The following is a 23,469-nucleotide window of genomic DNA, read 5'->3' on the forward strand; positions in this document are numbered from 1 at the left end:
AGAGAAAGGGATCCTAGACCGTCTGTCTACAAGCCTTCATGGTGTCATAAAAAGATCCTTGACGACACACACACAGACACACACACACACACACAGACAGGCTCGCACACATGCAAGACAACATACATTATGGGCTTTTAATTGGACCATTTAGATAATGGGGCTGCCATTGAAAGTGCCCGAGTATAAAAGCCCAATTACAGCACAATGGCTTTATTTGCCTCGGTGGAGAGAGCAATCAGGAGACAGAGGCAGAAGGAGAAGCCGAGGCCCTGAGAGGTGGCGCCTAGTTAGATAACACAGAGGAACTGAGGCAACCGATGAGGATGCACGTGCGCACACAATCACACACACACACACACACACACACACACACACACGTACAAACACAGAACCCTACAGAGGCACACAGAAAGAGACGCACAGACACCCATACACAAAGATCCATCTCAGATACTGTCTTTCCCCACACCCCCAACATGGCTGCATCAGCACAGCTCCGCTCAGCTTGGTTCAGGAGGCCATATATGTGTGGCGGCAGTCATTTAGATGCAGGGCAGAAGGTAAGAGACCCAAATCAGGAAGGGTATTTGCTAGGGAGTGGACTCCTGCTGCTGCCCCTGTGTACCAGACCATGTGTGTGTGTGCGATAGCGTTACCTATGGACACACACACACACACACACACACACACACACACACAGATGCACATACAGAGGGCAGCCACCTGCAGGCACTCAATTAGGATGTCATTTTCTACTAATGCCCTGAAGCAGGTCTCCCAGCAGGGGCAGCTCCGACAGGCAGCCACAGGCAAGGACACACACACGCACACACACACACACACACACACACACACACACACACGTACACACACACACACACACACACACACTTCAAAGAACATATATCACATACATACATATATTCACTGGGGTCAAACACTCTATTGGCCCATCTTAACAAACACAGCGCAGGGTATGCACACTGAAATGTGCACCATAAAATCAAATATGTGCACGTGTAGGTGTAGGCGCACACACACACATGCACGCACGCACACGCAGGCACACATATATACACACACACGTACACACACACACACACACACACACACACACACACACACACACACAAGTACACACACGTACACACAGACTGGGAAAAGGCTTTTAAACACATTATCAGACATCAAGGACAGACTGCCTGCCGGGAGAACCTTTGTAACATAAACTAGTGTGGTCCCCGTCATGAAGGACAAACTGGAGAGACACACACTTTAAAGTCGTGCACTCTCAAAGGGCCTTCCATTTAATACAGTTCTGAAAAAGTAAATGTGGAGTGTGACGGGAATAACATGACATGATCTCGCAGGAGAGACCCGCACAGTGTGCCGGAGCTGACATTTAGATTCCTTATTGTTGTCTCACCTTGATGATCTCATCGATGAAACAGACGTGGGTGACGGGATCCCTCTTCTTGGTTAGGACCTTCTGGAGATGCTGGACCTGTTTGCACAAAATGGAGCCCAGTCATCCCATCCCTTTTTTCACAGCCGAAGGAAACATCCCCATGCCACATTATAGAAAGCTCTGAGCTGCGATAGCTCCACTCAATGGGCATGCATACTGAAGCGCATACAGTCCTCCTTGTCAAGTCAAGCCAAATGTATTTATAAAAGCACATTTAAAAACATATCAATAAAATAGAAAAACAGAAGCAACACACTCAACTAAGCATCTATATACACATCAAAAGAACAGAAACACCTCGACAGAAAGCAAATATACAAATGATCAACTAAAATCAGGGGGATCCAAATGCTAAGGAATAAAAGTAGGTTTTGAGGCTGGACTTGAAGGAGTCAATAGAGGGGGCTGATCTTATAGAGAGGGGGATGCTGTTCCACAGTTTAGGGGCTGCAACAGCAAAAGCGCGGCCACCCCTGGATTTAAGTTTAGATTGGGGGACTGCCAGGAGCCCTAAGTTAGACGACCTGAGGGGCCTGTTGGTAGAATAGGAGGTTAAGAGGTCTGTGATATAAGACGGAGCCTGCCCACTAAGGGCTTTAAAAACGAACAGGAGCACATTAAAATCAACCCTGAACGGCACTGGAAGCCAGTGGAGAGAGGCCAGGATAGGGCTAATATGGTCTCTTTTCCGGGTACCGGTCAGGAGCCTTGCAGCAGCGTTTTGGACTTGTTGTAGGCGGGACGGGGACAAATGGCTAATTTCCGCATACAAGGAATTGCAGTAGTCTAGCCGGGAGGATATGAAGGCGTGGATGACCTTCTCAAGATCTTTGGGTGACAGGAAAGACTTGATTTTGGCAATGGTGCAGAGTTGGTAGAAGCTGGCTTTGACTACTGCATTTACCTGTTTGTCAAATTTTAAAGGCCGAATCGCGTGCTAAGTGTCATCTCAAGAATGATGCTTAAAATATTATGGCAATCAAATAGTGGAAATGTAAAGGTTTAGCAGCACACGGTTTAACCCCCTGAAGCTGGCTGCATCGAATCCAATCTTTGCATAACATTATCACACCAACGCAGTAATAGAGGACATCTAAAGGTTTAGCAGCGCATGGTTTAAGCAAATCTAAGGACTTAATTTAAGTTGATCTTTTCCTATGTTCGCTATGGTGCTGGTGAGAGCGCTGAGAATATGTAGGGACCTAAATGAGACCATATGGGAATCCGAAGTGAGTGAATACCTGGCTGCAAGCGGCACAGATCTGGTCCATGAGCTTCTCCAGCTTGGTCCAGAGAGCGGCTCGGAAGGCTGCGGCGCTCCCGGGGGTCGGCATCATTGCCCTGCCTGGTGCACCTACACACAGCAGCACACAAATGGTTAATGACACCTGGTGCACCTACACACAGCAGCACACAAAGGGTTAATGACACCTGGTGCACCTACACACAGCAGCACACAAAGGGTTAATGACACCTGGTGCACCTACACACAGCAGCACACAAAGGGTTAATGACACCTGGTGCACCTACACACAGCAGCACACAGAGGGTTAATGACACCTGGTGCACCTACACACAGCAGCACACAGAGGGTTAATGACACCTGGTGCACCTACACACAGCAGCACACGGAGGGTTAATGACACCTGGTGCACCTACACACAGCAGCACACAAAGGGTTAATGACACCTGGTGCACCTACACACAGCAGCACACAGAGGGTTAATGACACCTGGTGCACCTACACACAGCAGCACACAGAGGGTTAATGACACCTGGTGCACCTACACACAGCAGCACACAGAGGGTTAATGACACCTGGTGCACCTACACACAGCAGCACAAAGAGGGTTAATGACACCTGGTGCACCTACACACAGCAGCACACAAAGGGTTAATGACACCTGGTGCACCTACACACAGCAGCACACAGAGGGTTAATGACACCTGGTGCACCTACACACAGCAGCACACAGAGGGTTAATGACACCTGGTGCACCTACACACAGCAGCACACAGAGGGTTAATGACTCTTCCACTCACACCACCACAGGATCAACAGTATATATATATACTGTATGTATGTGTTTGTACTTTCTTTGAAGTAACTGTTGATCTTGTGGTGTATGTATATATACACACATACAAGAAAACTACATTTAGCCTTCTCCTATGCAGAAAAGCATACATTTATGTCCTTGGTTACAGACCAGATCAGCTTTGGGTTTCTGAAACATTCACACAGACACACCGACACACACACACACACACACACACACACACCGACACACACACACACACACACACCACACACACACACACACACACACACACACACACACACACACACACACACACACACACACCTCTAGTGGTAGCGGGCTGGGTGAGGACCTTGATGTCAAGGGCACTGGTCACGTTGTCCTTCACGGAGGCCCGGTAGCCGTCCACCACCCCAGTGATGGTCTCCCTCAGGCTGCCCAGGTTGTAAAAGACTTGCAGGGCTGTTCCCACCTGGGTAGGATTCTGTAGGGGAACACAGAGACGCTTAGCTGAAACAGCGAAAAAAACGAATTATCCCCAGGCCCGAACCATAGCCCTAAATCTAGGCATTAAGGAAGGTCTTTGTTTACTGTGATAGGGTCTTGGACAGAGAAGTCTTTCTGAAATAAGGGGTAGCAATCAGTGTAATGAGTACAACATGTCATTTTCATATGTCGTTCATTAGATTTTTGCAAAGTCATAACAAATGAATCCATTAGCCAAAGTCATTAACCTAGAAACAATCCTCTGCTCCGTTCTTTGTAGGAACAAACACATGCATTCTCAAATAGCACAACAACATATTGAACTGAGGATTACATGACACTGCAGGACACACAATAAAATCAGCAGGCAGAGTCGGTCTGTGGGAGAGCGGCTAAGTCATTGATTGTGCACAGCCACACAATAGCCACCTGAAACAGAAATCCTTTTTTATCTGTGTGTGTGTGTGTGTGTGTGTGTGTGTGTGTGTGTGGTCCAGCCCAACGGGAGGGCTGAAAACTAGGTCACATCCAAATTTCCACCGTTTCTCCTTGCGATTAAAACATCACTGCGGGACAGAGGGCCTGAAAAAAAAGCCATTTAAAACGAATGTCACTTTTTAATCAAATCACAAAGGATCAGAGACATAATGTGCTGGGCAACGTCCTGCGAGGCTGGCGCTAATAGTAAGGTGAAAAAAAAAAAAAAAAAAGAGGAACGGATTGGCCATTCCAACTGAATGGGAAGATGAAAGTATGACCAAAAAGGAAAAAGAAAAAGGAAGGATGAAAAGGAAAAAGAAAAAGGAGGGATGAAAAGGCTAAAGAAAAAGAGCTGATGATTGGAAGGAGCTGCTGGCTAGGCTAAGAGGAACGTTTGTGAGAGAGAGGAGGTACAATGAAGCTGCACTGGTCTACATAAAAACATTTCATTTACCAGGAAGTGTTCTGTGCAAACCGCCACTATGTTCCCGTTCTCATCACCACACAGATGGACTTTCCGACAAGCCACACTCTTCTTCTTCGCTTTCTCCCCTTCTCTCACACAATCCCTCCCTTCACTTGTTTTTCTTTTCATGTCATCAGCCACACACACAGGAAGATGAGATTCAGGCCAGGACACACTGGGGACGTAGCACTCTTTCGCTCTGTCTTTCTCCGAGACTCTGTTACTTAGAAACGCAGCGCGAACGTTCAGCTGGGAAAGGTTGCAACATATTCCGAGACTGTAATGAACAAGCTGCCATTCACAGCAAGCCATATCCCCTAGCCATGATGGCTGGGACCCATCAATTAAACCACCATTGGGGGACGGACTGAGACCATGAAGAATGAGTATCTCTGGTGACCTTATTAAAAGTTTGAACCTGATGCTATCGTGTTCAGCTTTCACACACATTACAGGCTGAACTGTGGCCACTTGCATAAGAAAGAAGTGCGTGTGTGTGTGTGCGTGTGTGTGTGTGTGTGTGTGTGTATGTGAACTCACACATGTAGCACAGGCAGACACATCTTGCCATCAGACATCTGAAGACCTCTGCTGGTGCAAAGGTCAAGTAAAGGTCAGAGGTGCCATAGCAGTATATAAGATGGAGGCTCTCACTGGCGGAGGGGCCTTAGGTTGCCAACTGCTACAGTCACTCTGGGCAAAGACCAACCACTGCATAACTGATCTTGCTCAGCTGGCAGCTGAAGTCAAGCCCTTCAGCTGGTCCTTTATGAGGGAGTGTATGTTTGTGTGTGTTTGTGTGTGTTTGTGTGTCAGTGAGCATATGTATTTGACAGGAGAAGGCAAAGAATATATATTTGATCATTCCTGCTCTTGCCTGCCATTGGTCGGGTTGCCTTGCAGCCAGCTCAGGGAGAAGGAGATGTTTCCACATAATTTACTTAAAGGCAACACCTGGCTTTTGTTCTCTATTGTTCCCCGAATTAGCCCCCTGCTGTAACAGGTGCAGGCCGATCGGTTCTCTCTTACTGGCAGGAGAGAAAAGAGGCTAATGGGTTTGGCCGAGAGAGCTGGAAATGTAAGGGCGAAGGAGAGAAAAAAAAAAAAAAAAGAGCGGGAAAAAAAAGAGGAAGCAAGACCTTCGCTGCTGTAGGGGAGGTGAACAGAAAATCTAAAAATACCCGCCCAGAACTAGCTAATTAGATTGGTAAGGCGTGCCGCAGTTTAAGATACTAAGAGAACGAAATTGATCCATTTCTACCCCTTTTTCTTTTCCATGGTATGCCGTGTATTATCCACAGCATGCACACATGCACACACACACACACACACACACACACACACACACACTATCTATTTGAGTTGACACCAGCCTTGAACCTTGAAGACTAAGCGAGCTTCCAGCTTTGTCTCTGCTGTTACGACACACCTCCCAATGTGGGGGAGCTGAGATGAAACACTTCCAGCAACCGCTTCCAGCAAACCTTACATAATCTCCGTAGGCACGGTGTACATTAGGCTGATAATTAGTCCTCTTGTTTCGGTCCATATGTGCATTCTGCACCACGGCGTGCCAAAAGATTATTTTGGTAGCTGCAGGATTAGACGTGTTTCTCCTGGTGGGAAAGATATGTGGGTGAGCGTGGAGAAAAAAAAAAACGTCTTAGGCGCGTCTGTTCGAGGCTGTGCAGAGGCTGTGACCGTTTTTATTTTCCCTCTCGCAGGTATGAGCTGGGATTTGTTGGACCACATGAGCGAAATGGGTTTAGATGTAAACGTTTGGCCCCAACCCAGAGGGTGTTCCCTGCCCTCAGGGAGTGTTTGCCCAGACGCAAGGACCTGCTGAGATGGAGAAGCCAATGCTGGCTATAATTCCCCCATCTACACCAGACCACCTGTGGAGCCACCTCTCTTAACCAGGAAACAGAGATTAGCACCTGCTCCCTAGAAAGTGCGTTAATGCAGAGGCCAGCGGTCGATGGTATCGCTTCCATTAGTCGCTGCAGGCTGTGTCCTTGTGCGCTCAGACAGAATGGTTATCCTTTGCCACCGTGGATTGGGGGGGGGGGGGGGGGAGGGGGATGCAGGAAATGGAAGAGGAATCATCCTTTGGCCTCATTTGATCATACAGCCGAAACGCATCCCTCTCACCAATTTGTTCCAAGTCAAGACACCCACAGCTGTCAATGCAGAAGCCGTTCGTCAATGATAAGCAGTGCTGACGCCGCACCAATGCTTTGTCAGGCACAAGGATGAGGCCCGAGCAGGTCATGCAGTAAACAACGGTGTTGTTTCCAGACAATTGCTCCCTTCCCATGAACACCTGTTGGCTGTATACCACTGCCATTAGGCCGTGAACCCTGTTTGCTTTATCAAGGCGCAGACACAGGGCGTGAGAGTGAGCCCCGGATATTTGTCAAACAAAAACCAATAGCAGATAAAAGGAAGAGATAGCGTGGCTGAATCCACACATCACACACACTCTGAGCCTCAGGACTATCTGCGACGATTTTCATTTTACACAGTGGATTCCCTGCTGCAATTTCACAGGCCCAGAGCGAGGAAGCCTGTGGTGAGATTTCTCGGAAACACCACCCATGACTTCAACAGAACTGAGGGAGAGTGCAAGGAAGATGGAGAAGTGATAGAGAGAGAGAGAGAGAGAGAGCGAGAGAGAAAGAGACATAACCTGACTGATCGCTCAGACATCAACTTCTTTCTGTCGTGTTACCATGGCAACGGCAAAAGCCCAACAGGAAAACATAATGAAGAGCGATTAAAGCCTTTTAAGGACCACTCTGAAAATGTCACCGAGACACGCGAGGTGAGGAGAAGCACTGAACTCCACTTTAGGAGGGGATCTTGTAATTACAGGGGGGGGTGAGGACAGTGAGGGATTAAATGCAATCCGCATAAGAGACTGAGTCACCCAGTCAACTTCATTACTCAAAACCAAACAAACTCAGGCTAACCCCACGCACTGGTTCAAGCCCCCAGTCCCATTCTCATCCATAGGCTACTACTATACTTCAGCAAAAAATATCAAACGAACGCCACCGATTATTTACAGGGTTAAGGATCCAAAATGTGTCTAACCTTAACACAAGGTTCAGAGACCACAGAGAAAAACTGTAACAAGCAAAATGTGAAGCCTTCACAGATTCAATATGTTGCATCATGTTCCATCATCACAAGCACCGAAATGAAGAGGTTTTCCAACAATCACTTGCAAAAGCCAAAATGATAAAGGAAACCTTCCACATTAAACATGGAAGGAGAGGATTTTGTGCATGAATCACACACAGCACATTTTGTGTGGAAAGAGCTCGGAAAACAAGCAATGCACTTTCCAGCTCAAAACACTTGTCTACCCTGTGGTGCGAGAAAGCACAGTTTACACGTCCTGACAAATTGGCCCACATACTACGCTGAGCAACATCAAAAGACATTATTGCTGAGAAAACAATATCATTCCATTACAACAAACTTGGCCGGCTGCCAAATGCGGCCTGTAGCAGTTCTCTCTCTGGGAGCAGGAATGAGAGAGGAGGGGGTGAGAAGGAGAAGAAAAAAAAAAAGACGTAGAAAAAGAGAAAGAGTGAGAGGGGGATGTGTTAAACATCTAAATAGCCACACCCTGATTGAGAATTCAGAATTGAGAGAAAGTGAAAGGTACCCTTTAATACCCATATAAGAGAGAATGATAATGCCTAATGACATCCATCTCCAGTTATGATTCACTAAACAAAGCAAAGCCTGAGGCAATGGTTGCTAGAAAGGGAGATCAACAGCATCACATGGCTACACTGGCTGACCGTTATTCTGGAGCCCTCTGATCGGGCACCATTTCGGTAAGGGAAGGGTTGCCTGAAGCCCCTTACAACTTTGTTTGGGTGTGAGTGTCTCTCTGACACTTCCAGCGCCCCCTCGTATCACACTTCTGTGCGGCGTTAAATCTGGTTGTCGTGAACGTCGTTGGGGCGCGGGCAACCACTGGAAGGGGTGTGTGTGAAAACGTACCGCGACATATGCATGGTTGCCATAGTAACACTCCCTCTTCATCGTGCCAACGTTGGTATGTTACTGATGGGTAAAAATGTGGTGTGGGCAAAAGTGAGGCACTCATTGATGGAGATAATTTTGAAACACTGTTAATGACTTCAGAATATATTAATCAAGTGCCTTGTATTAATATATACCTTGTATGAATCATGTGCTTATGTAAGCAGGATCATGGCTTTTCTGTCTTTCTGTGTGTGTGTAACTTAGATTATTAGGTGCCACTTAGTCTGCATATGTGCAAGAGCATGTTTGGGTGAGCTCAGTGGTGACAGGGTAGAAATGTGCTTTCTCGACCCTGGGAAGAACAGACATCCTTGGAAGACAAGAACCTCAGTCGAGGACTTTTAGTATTTTGACTGAGATGTTAAACATTTATGGCGTCAGCATTAGATAAACTTCTATCTATACCTTGTACGATGTGTTTATTATTGCTTCTCTCTCGTCTGCTGCAGTCTGGGAGTAAGCCCGGGCTCCCTCTCTCTCTCTGAGAGAGGGCCCGTGCTTCTCTCCGACCTGCTGGGACGTGGGTGAGCCCATGTTGTTGTTGTTGTTTAATAAATATACTTATATGCAACTCTGGAGTCCTTAGGTAACTTGAGTGAATTTTCACCTAACACTCATCAAAGCACATAAGAGCAAGTTTTCGGTCTCGTCTTCTGAGTGTATCTTTGCGGATGCACCAAGGGAGTGGAACATTTCAGTGTACAGAGAGGAAAAGAAATAACTTGCACCCAGTGGAGACAGTATCCAAGATATGGATACCTTGTTCACGCTTCCTCTGTTCCCTCTGCTATCTGGTCTTTCATCTGTCAATCTCCAGACTTTGCGCTAAATCTGGGCTTTCTCCATTCCCATCAATGGGGCTTCAGTCAAGTGATCTCTGTAGCTCATACATGTCTGCACTGGCAGCAGACAACACGATGACTCCTGGGTTCAGTTCATTGTTGCTGTTTCTATATGCCAGGCAAGCGTTGCATGTCTAAAAGGAGTGACACTCCATCCATAATGATTCCTGTTGCACCATGCAAATAAAGCACATTACATTTCTTCGACCATGAGGACATTAGCCATGGTCCAAAGAGGTATATGCATTTATTTAGATGACCAAAACATAATATTCCATAGATAGAACCACATAATATTCCATAGACCACTGTCATTTACTCAGAAGTATAAACAACGGGATAAGTAGTTGAAACAAAATCAACAATTGAGTTAAATGTTCAATAGGGAAGTTTAGAATCCATAGATTGAGCCGATAATGTTGTACATCACTGTCATTTACTGTTAACTATAGAGTATAAGAGGTTAACTTGCCCAACTGAAAACAATAAGTTAAATGTCTGATAGGGAAGTTATGACATTGCCAGAACAGTAGAACCATTATAGGAGGACTGCACGTATATATATTATGAAAGGAAAAAGAAACAAAAGAGAAAAGACCAACCAAATCAAAGACCCAGTGTCTCAACACGATTTAAATATTCTGAATTCCACAAGAATAAAACCCGATGTAATGACATCTGCAGAGACCCCCCACCACAACAACAGCATGACAGCTCCTCAGACCGAAGCAGCAGGTAAGGGCACCAGCTGTGCTCCCAGCAGGCTCAGGCGCACTCAATTTCAGCCTCACACATACATCACCACCAGCGGCAGGGCACTGGAGGACTGTGGACTGAGTCACAGCGGCACCCCCGCTGACAGCCTATGGGACTGGGTTACGCCTGCACAGCCAGGCGCACAACACCCATCCTCCACTCTGTGTTAGAGGAGGGGGGATCAGGGTGAGGGAGGAAGTGAATAAGGGAGTGAATAAGAACTGTGCGCCAATCAATGTAGTGGGAAAGAAAGTGGGTAAAGTGTATGCTAAAGTGCATTAGCATGTGAGTACAAGATGACATTAGTTTGCATGAAAGGATGAAATTAGATTAATGGAGGATTGAGGAAGGATTGAAAAAGAGGTATTTGAGAAAATGACTGCGCCAGTGGCAGGGCAAGTGCAAGTGTGCCGATGATTTGAAAGAGTGAACTGCTGTGCAGGACTTTGGAAGCCCTCAAAGGTGGAAAATTTCATCCTCCAACAGCCACAGGTCCCGAGGGACTCTGATGTAAAGGTTACATCAACACTTGGCTCCTAAAACAGACGAACTGTGAATATCAGGGGCAACAAGATGACCTTTTAAAGCGGCTAGTGCTGTTTAATGGAGCACCCTCGGACAACAGCACAAAGCTAACACAAATTTCAAAGGACTGAGAGAAATGTTTTTGATAACACAGATTCTGTCATCTTTTTGTCCTCTTTTGTTTTGCTTAGTAATGTGATCTGAAATACAGATACATACACACACATATACACACGCAGACCCAGACACACAAACAGAACGAGCACTTCAGACGCAGAGGAATGGCAACACACACACACACACACACACTCCCACACCCCGACTGTGGTGTGAAAAGCAGGCCAGGCTCACAGGCCGGAGACCCATCTGTTCTGAAGTCACCCCCCATCACGGAGCGCCGGCCTCCGCTGAGAGGTCCAGAAACACAGGCCCTGCCACACTCCATTTAAAACACACACACACACACACACACACACACACACACACACACACACACACACACACACACACACAGAGCCCCGGCCTCCGCTGAGAGGTCCAGAAGCACAGGCCCTGCCACACTTCATTTAAAACACACAGTTAGCAGAGGCCAGATGCTGCTGTCTAAAGCCATTTAATCCAAGTTGGGAAAGTGTACTTTAATGAGCATCCAACTAAATTAAACCTACAACATCAGAACTGCTACTTTCACAGTCTGCTACATGGGCCAAACTGCCTGACTGAGAAATCAATGGAAAGTCCCAAACACTCAGTACAAAACACTGATGCTTCCACTGATGCTGGCTGCCAAGCAAATAGAGAAAATGTTTCCACAAGACACAAAACACACAGGACATCAGAGCTATAAAATGGAAGGGAAGATAATCAATGCTTGATGTCTGCAGAATTACACAGTAGCCCCGTTTACACGGTGGGCCATCAGCCTGGGAACAAAAGCCCAGAAACTTTGTCCTGGGCTACAAGCAGTTCCTGATAAGTTTACACTATGGACTATATGACCAAAGGCAAAAATGTCAGTCATAGAGACACTGTACAATATCCCACAGACAGACATACAAAACAGAGAAAAACCACAAGCAATAAAAAAAATGGAGCAACACACTACCTCCCTACATATTGTAGCCATGCTGTGTACTGTTCTGAGTTTGCCATTGTAAATAATAGAAAGGGAACACAAGGTTTGCACAAGGTTTGGCCTATAGTGTAAACAGGGCTAGTGTGTTGTACTCTCACACCTGCAGTGAAATTAGTTTATGTCCAACTTATAAGGATCTGCCACTTCATCTGCATGAAGAACCAGCATATGACTGCTCTCACATCATTTCGTGATTTCATCACGTCACGTCTTTGCTTAGCCTGAGAAACATCAAAGTGTAATGAGGTGAAATCCATCAGCAAAAAAGGGTGAACACCTGTAATGTATACAGAACGTATGATCCAGGGACAATGCACAGTTGAAGTTCATGTTGCTGAAAACATACAGCTACTGTTTCAAACATAGTAACCTCAAGCTTGCTGGAATGCTGTCATAAGATGACCTATGCAGTCACAACCATAACATAGATCATAGTGAAAGGAGGCCGAGGATGCAAACGTTTTGAGCAGATTCAGGAGGGTATGACTGAGTTGGGTGTATTTAAATATCGTAAAGGTGTTAATTATCGGACGGCGTGTGTTATCGGCAAACGTTCGCGTTGACATGTAAATACATTATTAAACTGAAGTTATAGATTTTTAATCCATTATTAAATTTAGCATTTTGATTGTTTAACAGAATGGCCGATGTTTGACATAGGTACGCTAGTGCTGCGATGAACTACGAGTGACTGTTTTTGTGTAACAGCGACAGAATACTTCCCAGCACAAGTGAGAGTGCGGAAAGAGCAAGAATGACAGTCCAAGGGCACAGATGTAAAAAGTGAAACTGGAACATGGAGATACATTTTCAGAAAAGAGATAGTAATCTCAGTAATCTCTGTGGTGCATCATTAGGCCCCTCGTCTTTGGGAGTGCTGCGTGGACAATCTTCACTATTAGCCACTCTGTGTGGAGCCCCATTAGCCTGGCGATCTTATCTTCCAGTTTGTACAAACCTGCCTCATCCAGGCGGCTCGACACTCTGCAGCTCGGCTTCCATGAAAGGGCACTTTCATCTGAGCACACTCAGACCCTGCTAGCATTACTTCTAGAGGCCAGGACATTGGACATTGACTCAGTTCAGTCATAACCTGGTCTCCATCAATGTCCGTATTAAACTCTGCCCGACCCAAGTTTAACTCATCAGCCTCTACACTCTGGCCCGGAGCGGTGGCACTTGATCAGGGCCCTTCAACGGCTCCACTGGGGCGTCATCATCCTCTTCGTCACTTCAGGATGAAGGAGTGTGTCCAAATTAATGTCTGTCAATGTCCGTATTAAACCCCTGCCCGACCCAAGTTTAACTCATCAGCCTCTACACTCTGGCCCGGAGCGGTGGCACTTTTGATCAGGGCTGTTCAATGGCTCCATTGGGGCGTCATCATGCTCTTCGTCACTTCAGAATGAAGAGGGAGTGCTGTCGCCTCTGGCCCCCACCCCCACCCCATCACATCTCTCTCGGTGCAGCAACCCATTCATTAGAGGCGTGTGAGTGAGAGAGAGAGAGAGAAAAAGAGTCACTCTGTGAAAAAAGGGACGACGGGATCGATGTGTGTGTTTTCCGTCCGTGGGGGTGCTTATGTAACATGGAGCTTACTCACCAGCTCAGACCAGAGGGCTGTCTGGCGGTGGCGGTGACTCAACACAGGGCCGACCTGTGTGTCCCCACCTGTCATCTCACCACTGAAACAGACTGACGTGTGTTTGTGCACAGAGAAATATATATATCGAAGTTGGACTCTGGCACTGGCACTGGCACTGGCACTGGTACTGGCACGGACACACACACACTCACATCCACATATTCACCAGGACCACACACTTGGTCTCTCTAACACTCCTGAACCCACACCTGAACCCACACCTGAACACACACATTCAGATTCTTTCTTTTGCTCTTGTATAACGCCATTACACTCTCTCTAGCATGAAAGGCTCTTGTGTACATCAACTCAATCTATTCTGGGGGCCTCATGAGGTAGCCTCTCAAGTGCATTATCATATCACATAAAACACTGTTGATGTCTGTGCAGCCCTGACACAATTTCTAAATGACTTGACTCACAAGTCACAGCATAAAAGCCTAGGATGACAGGCTGCTAATTGCTTGTGTGTGCTCCTTGAAAGACCTGAGAACAAACATCATCTATCATAATGTACTGTATATTGTACATGCAGTTCATTCCAAGGTAATTATCGTCTAGAGACCTGCCCTTTCTCCACAGGTCCAGCCGTTCAGTACTCCTGTCGGTGGCACACACACAATTCTGCCAATTACCAGATGCGGAATAGTGTTCATTAGGGATTCTGAAATCAAACTGCAACTGTAAATGCGTCCATGCAAGAGGTAAATGAATAAAGAACCTTTAATGATGTGGTATGTGACTGACATGGGGAAGAGTGTCGGGGGTAAGAGCGAGGGCTGGTGCTTCAAGGGGGAATGAGTTCATGCCATGCCATGCCATGCCATGCCATGCACGTGCGTGCGTGCGTGCGTGCGTTGGGGGAGAGTGGTCTCATGAGCTCATGTGTCCACTCAAAAGCCCCTCCCTGCACCACTCTTGCCTCACGTATGATGTTAGACCCGCTGTCAGATATTTTCAATCAGGTCCTGGATCACGGGTGGATGGTGAGATCAGGGCTATATTTACATCATGGCAGAGGAACGTGAGTAGGGTAGCAAACAGAGGGGAGGGGATGAGAGATGAGGTATGCTGTCTTTGACAGGAATCTAACAGTCCACCTTCAGCTCTCTGAAACTCTGAAATGATGCTACCATTCCTTGGGACTGAAATGGGACAGGGCTCTTTATCTCCCTGTGCACAAACCTATTCTAGGTCACAGTGACAGAAGCTACAATTCTGTAGTATGTTGTGTGCAAGAGAGTATGTGTGCGTGTGTGTGTGTGTGTGTGTGTGTGTGTGTGTGTGTGTGTGTGTGTGTGTGTGTGTGTGTGTGTGTGCGTGCACACACATGTGCATGTATATAACATGAACACAGAGATAAGTAATCCTGAATGATCCCATTATAATATGGGAAATTATTTGCAAAAAAGAAAAAGAAATGTGACAGCTCTAGAGCCTATTCAGATGCTGACTCTATTGCGGTCTTGCACTTTTTTGTTGTTCTTTTGTTGTCCTTGTTTAAAATACAAAAATGAAAAAGAAAACAATCATGACAGAATTTCAGCAACATCCCCGCGACCCCCCAATGACATTCTTCATCTCAGACTTCTGCTCAGGGCGGCTCAGCCAAGTACTTGCACTGTAATCAGAATCCATCCCCTGCCGTGCAGCAAAAAAAACAAAAAAACAGAAGTGATTTCCCCTAACGGTCCCCTAAGAGAGACGCCCTGTCCACACTCTCGCTGGCTGGCCCACTTTAGCAACCTATATAAATGTATGAGGTGTGCTGATGAGTAAGAACGACAACAAATAAAAGAGCAGCGATGAGCTGATCAAATTTTAAAACCACTCACTCATTCTCCTGTCCCCCACATGTTAGGTTCTCCTGGAGGTAAACAGTGTCCTCAGTGACCCTTGGCCTCCGTGAACCCGTCACCCTTGAAAGGGCGACGCAGAGAATACCAGCTCTACCCCAACAGCGAAGTGACATTTCTACTTTCACTTCCTTTTCTCCTCCTCTTCCTCCTTTCTCTTTGGCTCTCTTTTCCTTCTTTGTCATTTGTCTATTTTCCTTTCCTCCCAACGCGGTCTCAAACGGGGCTCGACTGCTAAGAGATTGTTGACAGGAGTGGGTGAAAGACGTCCTCAATACCGCTGGCTCTCAAGAAAATCAGTGCAGAAAATTGGAGAATCGTATCATCATCATCTTGTGCCCCTAGGACCTTCGCTCATGTGCAAACGGTGACACACACACACACACACACACTTTCTCTCTATAGTCATAAATATCTGCGGGAATGTTGTCAACAGGTTCGAGTCAGGCAACCTCAGACCAGATCCGCAATGTTTCAGTCACACCAGGAGGCAAATGAATTTTGAGGGAGATAATACACGACTCTCCAGTCACACACAGAATTTTAATAAGCCATGTAATAACGCTTAATTTAATGCCACAGAGATGAGCGCCGCGGCGTCGGCAGAGATGAGCACTGAGGAGAGTAATGGCAAAGGTCACGGCAATCCTCTAAGACAGGAGCTAAGAATAGAAATGAACCTGCAGATCACCCGTTTTCAAGAATATGTGTGGCACATAACACTCGTGCGTGCGAGAGAGAGAGAGAGAGAGAGAGAGAGAGAGAGAGAGAGAGAGAGAGAGAGAGAGAGAGAGAGAGAGAGAGAGAGAGAGAGAGGGAGAATGCAGATTTAGAAGATATGATGTGATGAACTAATTAGCCAGAATATACTCCACAAATGAGGAAGAAAACAGTGAGGAGAAACCTTGGTGCTTTGATCGGAGTGAATGGGGTACCAAAAAAAAAGCTGGGAAAAAAAAGATCTTCCTGTGGGAAAAGCCACTTTGTTTTGTGTGATAAAGATGAAAACAAAGAAAGGCCACTACTTGTAGCATGGACAACAGGAGAAGAAAGAAGAACGCTGCTGGGCTTCAAAGAGAAAACAACACTGCGGGGGGGGGGGGGGGGGGGGGAGGAAACGCACAGTGAGTATTTTATTGAGAGAGGTGTCCGAGTTTTATTCTGTCTTTGAGCTCGGCAGAAGAACCCCAGAACATCTTGTATTCCAGCGTTAGCGTGAGAGTGCCAGAGCACCTGTGTGTATGTCCGTGTGTATGTCCGTGTGTATGATCGTCTACCATTTGTCTTGCCGTTTCCTATGGATCCAGCCATGAAAAGGTCAACACAGCTCAAGCCTAGTAGTACAGTAACCAGAGAGGAGAGGGACTTAGCCGCGACACAAGGCTCTTCCCGGTACAATCTGTCAATAGGCATAAAAGATGCAGCGCTAACGGAGCCTCGGCTAAGTGGAAGAGGCATTTCTGTGGCCCAGGGCAGATTGTGGCCTCCATGCCCAGGGCCTGTGTGTCTCCAGGGCCTCCCTCCGAGGCCGAGAAGCCATGTGATGCTTTATTCACACCTGGCCGTCCACACTGGGGGGTGTGCTATGTATCGGATATGTGATCAATTATTCACCCTGGTAGCGTCTTCTTAGACTCCTGCTGCCAAAAGTTGCATATCAATCCAAGACAGAGATAAAACAGAATGCTGGTCCAGCGAGAGTCCCATATATATCTCAAGTCTGGCCCCTACAAAGAAGATTCAATTTCAGCCATGTTTTTTTTCCCTTCAATATACTGGATTACTAGTAACAATTTCATGACCTCTGTGGCTACTGCTATCACACCTGCCTCAAAGATAACGACATGCTATACACCAACCGGGCATCAAACAGAAGAACCTAAGAGACCCTCTATAAAGCACACACAAAACAGTACACCCTGTTTTTATTTAAAGTTCGGGCTGCACACTGTGCCTTCTCCATGAACCCTTCCACCCCCCACCCCCCTTTCCTGCTACTGATTCGCTAAAACCCTAATGCCATTTCTATGTAGAGCTGTTACATGAATCCTTGCCCAAAACCACAGTGTGAAGCCTCCAGCACAACGCAGTCGTATGCACTCTAAGTGATGGAGCTGCTAATTGTGCCAGGATTGTGGGAACCAGGCTACTGAGGACGTTTTCCCTCTCGCTTGGCCATCGGGTGAAGCACACGTGCTCCTGCCTCAGAGGGCCAGTCTGAGAGTGCCGTGGCCTCATGACTAGGGAGCGAGAGGCTTTGCTGACCATCTGCTTGGTTTGGGTGTGTGTGTGTGTGTGTGTGTGTGTGTGTGTGTGTGTGTGTGTGTGTGTGTGTGTGTGTGTAACAAACGAAGGGTAAGGAAAGAGCGAGAGAAAGGGAAGAGAGGAAGAAAAAGAAAGAGAAAGCGGTAGAGACAGAAAAGAGAAGAGAGCAGAGGTGTGGGAGAGTTCGAGTGGCAGTGACAGGTCCCTTAACAACATTAACTTCTTTTGTTGTTCTGAGAGCGGATCATGCTGTGAACATACATGAGCATGTGCTCACAGTGGGGAGCTCCTCACACAGCAGAAACAACAACACAAAGACAAGGAGGGAGGGAGAGAGAGAGAGAGGGAGGGAGGGAGGGAGAAAAGAGAGAGAGAGAGAGAGGGAGAGGGAGAGGGAGAGGTAAAGGGAGAGGGAGAGAGAGAAAGAGAGAGAGAGAGAGAGAGAGAGAAAGACTAAACCAGTGAGCGTATGGAAGCACGTCAAGTCAGCTGGGTCTCATACGGAGAGCCTCATGTCAGCACAACACTGGCAATTGTGCCTTTAAAGACGTCACTGACCGGCTGTCCAAAACTCACACACACACACACATTCAAAGTGAGTTAGCCTGAGTGCGTGTCTCTGAGTGAGTGAGTGTGTGTGTGTGTGTGTGAGTGTGTGAGAGTATGCAGTGTGTGAGTATGTGAGTGTGTGAGTGTGTGAGTGTCTGAGTGTGTGAGTGTGTGAGTGCGTGAGTTTGTGTGTGTGTGTGTGTGTGTGTGTGTGTGTGGGTATGCAGTGTGAGTGTGAGTGTGAGTGTGAGTGCGAGTGTGAGTGTGAGTGTGAGTGTGAGTGCGAGTGTGAGTGCGAGTGCAAGTGCGAGTGCGTGTGCTCCTGTTTACCTGAATCTCCATGCCCTGCTCCAGCAGTCTCTTGGCCTGGTTCTCCACCTCCAGTCGGGCTCGGCTGATGAACAGCAAGTCGTTCTCAATCACGTCGATGCCAGAGAGGTCCACTCCCTGGGACAGATAGTCTACAAGAGCGAGCACAAACAAACAAACAAACAATGACACGTCTTAATAGACACTAATAATCAGTCAGCCCCGTGTGACACTGAAGCAATTATGCAATGAAGGTCTGGACGGATGACTGTGCTTCTTCAACTTCGGCACAAGATCAAGAGTTTGCAATGCACCGAGGCCCATGAGTAAACACTAATAAATGCAGAATTATTCTGCGCAAGAACACAACAAATGGGCTGTTGTGAACAGCTCCTGCCAGCTACATCAAGTTCTGTCACCTTTTAACTCCAGTAGTCAGAAGGCCATGTTTCGGTTTTGAAGGAAGCAAGTTGTTTCGGGAGGGGATGCTTGTGTTTTGGCAGGCATGTTTTGGGATAGTCCCTCACTCCATAAGGCCTGTGAGATGTTTTTCGCAAAAAGTCAGTATAAAATATGCCCTCTCAACATGGTCTTGACATCTACTGAATATAACAGGATTCTTGTAGTTCTTTTTTGAAGTTCTCCCTCATTCCTCAACCTAACATACAGTCTTGGAATGTGCAAAAGCTGCACGGCATTCATTTTAAAAAGGGCTTTTGTGTTTCAGAATGGACTGTCCTGGGGCTGGGGGCTGCTAATAGGCTTTTTGAGTGACAGGAACACTGAGGAGACCCTTCAAGTGTACCTCAGGTCGTGTCTTGTTACAAATGTCGGGCATAGCTATGAAGATTTTGAACAATGGAAACTGTGGTAAGATGTCACTCAATGTTTGCCATTAACTTGTACTCTTTTCTCCCCCTAGCTGAACAGAGAAAAACATAACTGAAATGACAAATCAGCCCTCTCCAGTTACCTGAGCCTTGGGGTGTGAATCTCTGACCACATAACCATTTGATTGTACTACGGTTCTTTGGGAAAGGAATCGTTTGCTTATTAAAAGTACATACTAGTCAAACTTTGAGACGGGCCACATTTAGGCCACGGCAGGCAACGGCCTAGGGCTGCCAGAAGCCAAAGGCATTTACATTACAAAAGTAGATATGTGCATTGACCTTTCTTACATGCTTACAGTCAAATGTTAAACTTAACACATCAGCTAGGCAAAAAGGTTGACAGTGATTGCTTTTGGCGAGATCAATATGCCAACCCCTCCCACCAGGGCAGGGCATACAATCATATGAACTAAACTTGAGAAACAGCAGACAATTCAAACCTCAGTATGTTACTAGAAGAAGCCCCAACACTGTTCATTCTTGGTCCATTACAATATAATGATGCATTATTAACTCAACATGTTGACACCATGTAGTGAATCTGGATTTTAGTTCAAGTTTAAAGTCCGAAACAAGCCTGAACAATGAAAGTGCATACTTTCTTGAACACTATTGCAATTGCTTATAGCAGATAGTTTGTGGATAGTTTGTGGTCCATAAAACATTTTTTACACCCCTGCCAACACCATTTTAAAAAGAATTTCCCCGAAAAGCTCTGCATATCATTTAGACAAAATATTCAGCTCCAGCTATGATCAAGATGATTCTGCTTGAGGGTGCTGTGCTGATAATAAAAAGCGGAGCGAGCTTAAACCACAATTCTGTGGAAGCCCGAAGCAGAAGTGAGCAACCCTACTTATGGTGACATCTGACTGGCAGTCCCAGACAGGGCTTCAGTGAGAGGGAGGGAGACAGAGAGAGAGACAGAGGGGGGGGGGGACGCCATTAGAGCACCGCACTTGAAGAGTGATTATTATTTTGCCGTGGTCAGAGTTTCACATTCGCAAATTAAAAGCTGTGATTACGCCAACACCTGCCAGTTGTCCCACAGGTGTGTGCACACTCCACACACACACTCCACACACACACACACACACACACACACACACACACACACACACACACACACACACACACACACACACACACACACACACACACACACACACACACACAGTGCTCATTAGCAACATCCGGACTTGTGTGACATATTGCAATACAACCTCTTCTGTCAGAGGAAGTCATTTGCGTGTCTTAAAATAGCTTGGCCAGGTGATAGTGCCTAACCCACATGTTACTACTAGTGCTGCTGCTGATGGCCAGGTAAGAGTGGGGTCTCCATCACATGCCATGAATCTGCAGGGTTACAAGGTTATACCCAAAACATGCCTCGACAACTGGCTTCGCCAGGTGAGGAGTAAGCTCTCTGCTGGACCAAATTGGATGCAATTTGGACCCCGAGCGAGCTTCCCCTGAAGCATGTTAGAGTGACACGAAATTTTCTGATGGGAAAATAATAGACCAAGAGCTATTAGGGTGAGGAAGCAGTGGGATTTAACACAAAAACAACCCCCGCTGTGATCTCTGACAGTTAACACAACATCATGTTTGCGCTTCTGTGTTTGTCTTTGGGACTGTTTGACACGGAGTGCGCAGTGTGACTGACACTGAGGGGGGGGGGGGTCAAAAAGTGTCCATACTGAGTCAGTCATGCTGCATGCTGACATCTCCATCATCAGGGCCGCTCGGCACAACCTGAGGATCAACCTTGCGCAGACGTTCTCTCTCCATAAGCATTCAGGACACGACCTTGAGCATCTCTTTCTCTCTCTTACCCACACCCACCCACACAGGAACAGGCGGGAGAGAAACAGGAGAGATGAGTGCTTGGCCAAAGCCGGTTTTGGTTGGGCCCTGTGCCAGACCACATTCACAGCCCTGCCAAATGGCCAGGGTGTCACAGAGAGGCATCAGACTTTTCTGTTTGTTGTCTTAATGCGCACACACACACACACACACGCATGTACGCACGCATGCACACACACACTCAGGCTTAAGATGAGGTATCAGTACACAATCTCCTTCTATACACATCAATGAGAGGGGAAACAAAAAGAAAAAAATATATATATTATAAATATATAATAACTAATTGCAATGTAAAGGATTATGGTGACCTGGGAAATGTCTTGCTTCTGTTGGATGGAACAACATGGCTCACACACTCTCTCTCTCCCTCTCTCCCTCTCACACACACACACACACACACACACACACACACACACACACACACACACACACACACACACACACACACACACACACACACACACACACACACACACACACACACACACACACACACACACAGTTATACACACTCATACACAGAGTAATCTGGCAGAATCCGGCAGGATCCAGGATGGCATGGCCGTGTGTTGACTCAACATGGTGGCGGCTTGGCCAAGCAGGAATGCTGGCGAGCTAATGCACTTGCCTGCTTTCCATCCAACTCCAAACTCCCCTCTTTCTATAAATTGGAATTACGGCTGGAACTTATTTGCGTGGCCCACGGCAAAAAGACTCAAAACTGGGAGAGAAAGAAGAGGGTAAAAGTGTAGAAAAAGAACAATTTTAAACCCATTACATGGAAGGAGGGGGAAGCAAGCACTGATAAAGAGGCACATTAGGCCAAATTCAATATGGCCGCGACAATAGTGTTGAGAATCAGTGAAGCAATTTTCCACAAACAAAGGAGCTCCATTCATTTCTGATTAGAGGAAAGCACAGGCGCTCCTTGAATTGGAGGTAAAATGGCAATCAGCTCAATGCGATGAGAGGTGCCGTTTGCCCCCTGTTTGAAGCAGACACAATGAATAATTGCCAGTTCAAATAGAAAGAGGAGATGAAAAGCAGTTAGACCCCATCACGTCCTCCAAGATGATGTAAAACTGGTGTTGGATGGCTCACTGAGACGTTTTAAGTGGTCACGGACATGTCTAAAAACATTCACATACGTCAGAGACATCTTCAAACGTGTGACCCTGACAAGGAGTATGCGATTAAAGAAAGTTGAGGAGCAAAGAGATGCACACACCAGTAAAAGCACTCAGAGACAGGGAGGGAGAAAGAGACAGGAGGCACAACAGTCCCGTCCAATGCACAGGGTAATAACCCTTTAGCTGAAGTGAAAACTTATTTTCTCTGCCTGATGTTTTGAATGGTTCCAGCTCCCTGACCTTAGCAGAGTAAGGCTCTTTTCCATGTGACAATTGCATGCAGGTTTCATTGGGGAAGCCTTAGATTGGAGTAATTTCTGTGAGATAGGACAATGGAAATATAGATAGATTATAGATGAGACAGACTTTGGAATCAAATACCCTGACTTCAGGACATATGCATCTATTACAGTGGGTAAAATCTCACAATCTCAGCAGTGATGAAGTGCTTGGACACATACACTGTTTGGGGATTAGACGCCAGACGATAGCTATGACGTGAAAGATGTGTGGCTTGGAAAGCTGGTGCGAACCATATTTATTGAATAAGACCGAGGAAATTTACATTGAGAGCAGTGTTTGTTTCATCTGTCCGAGCTTGGCTCCAGAGGGATCTGATAATGGCTGGGCTTTTGGCTGGGGGGGGGGGGGGGCGCAGACAGAAGGAGGTGGGTTGAGGGAGGGT

The 23,469-nt window shown here is 46.6% G+C and overlaps 1 protein-coding gene across 1 annotated transcript in view; it reads right to left on the reverse strand.

The window, feature by feature from the left end:
• cog5 (component of oligomeric golgi complex 5) overlaps positions 1-23,469 on the reverse strand; it is a 78,323-nt gene that overhangs the window by 32,494 nt on the left and 22,360 nt on the right. The window contains exons 7-10 of the mRNA XM_031583273.1: positions 18,914-19,044; positions 3,838-3,997; positions 2,713-2,825; positions 1,430-1,507 (exon numbers count right to left, since the gene is read on the reverse strand). Coding sequence (XP_031439133.1) covers positions 1,430-1,507; positions 2,713-2,825; positions 3,838-3,997; positions 18,914-19,044 — 482 coding nt within the window. The remainder of the gene's footprint in view (positions 1-1,429; positions 1,508-2,712; positions 2,826-3,837; positions 3,998-18,913; positions 19,045-23,469) is intronic.

The sequence above is a fragment of the Clupea harengus genome, chromosome 16 (assembly GCF_900700415.2).
Source record: "Clupea harengus chromosome 16, Ch_v2.0.2, whole genome shotgun sequence".
Taxonomy (NCBI): Eukaryota; Metazoa; Chordata; class Actinopteri; order Clupeiformes; family Clupeidae; genus Clupea; species Clupea harengus.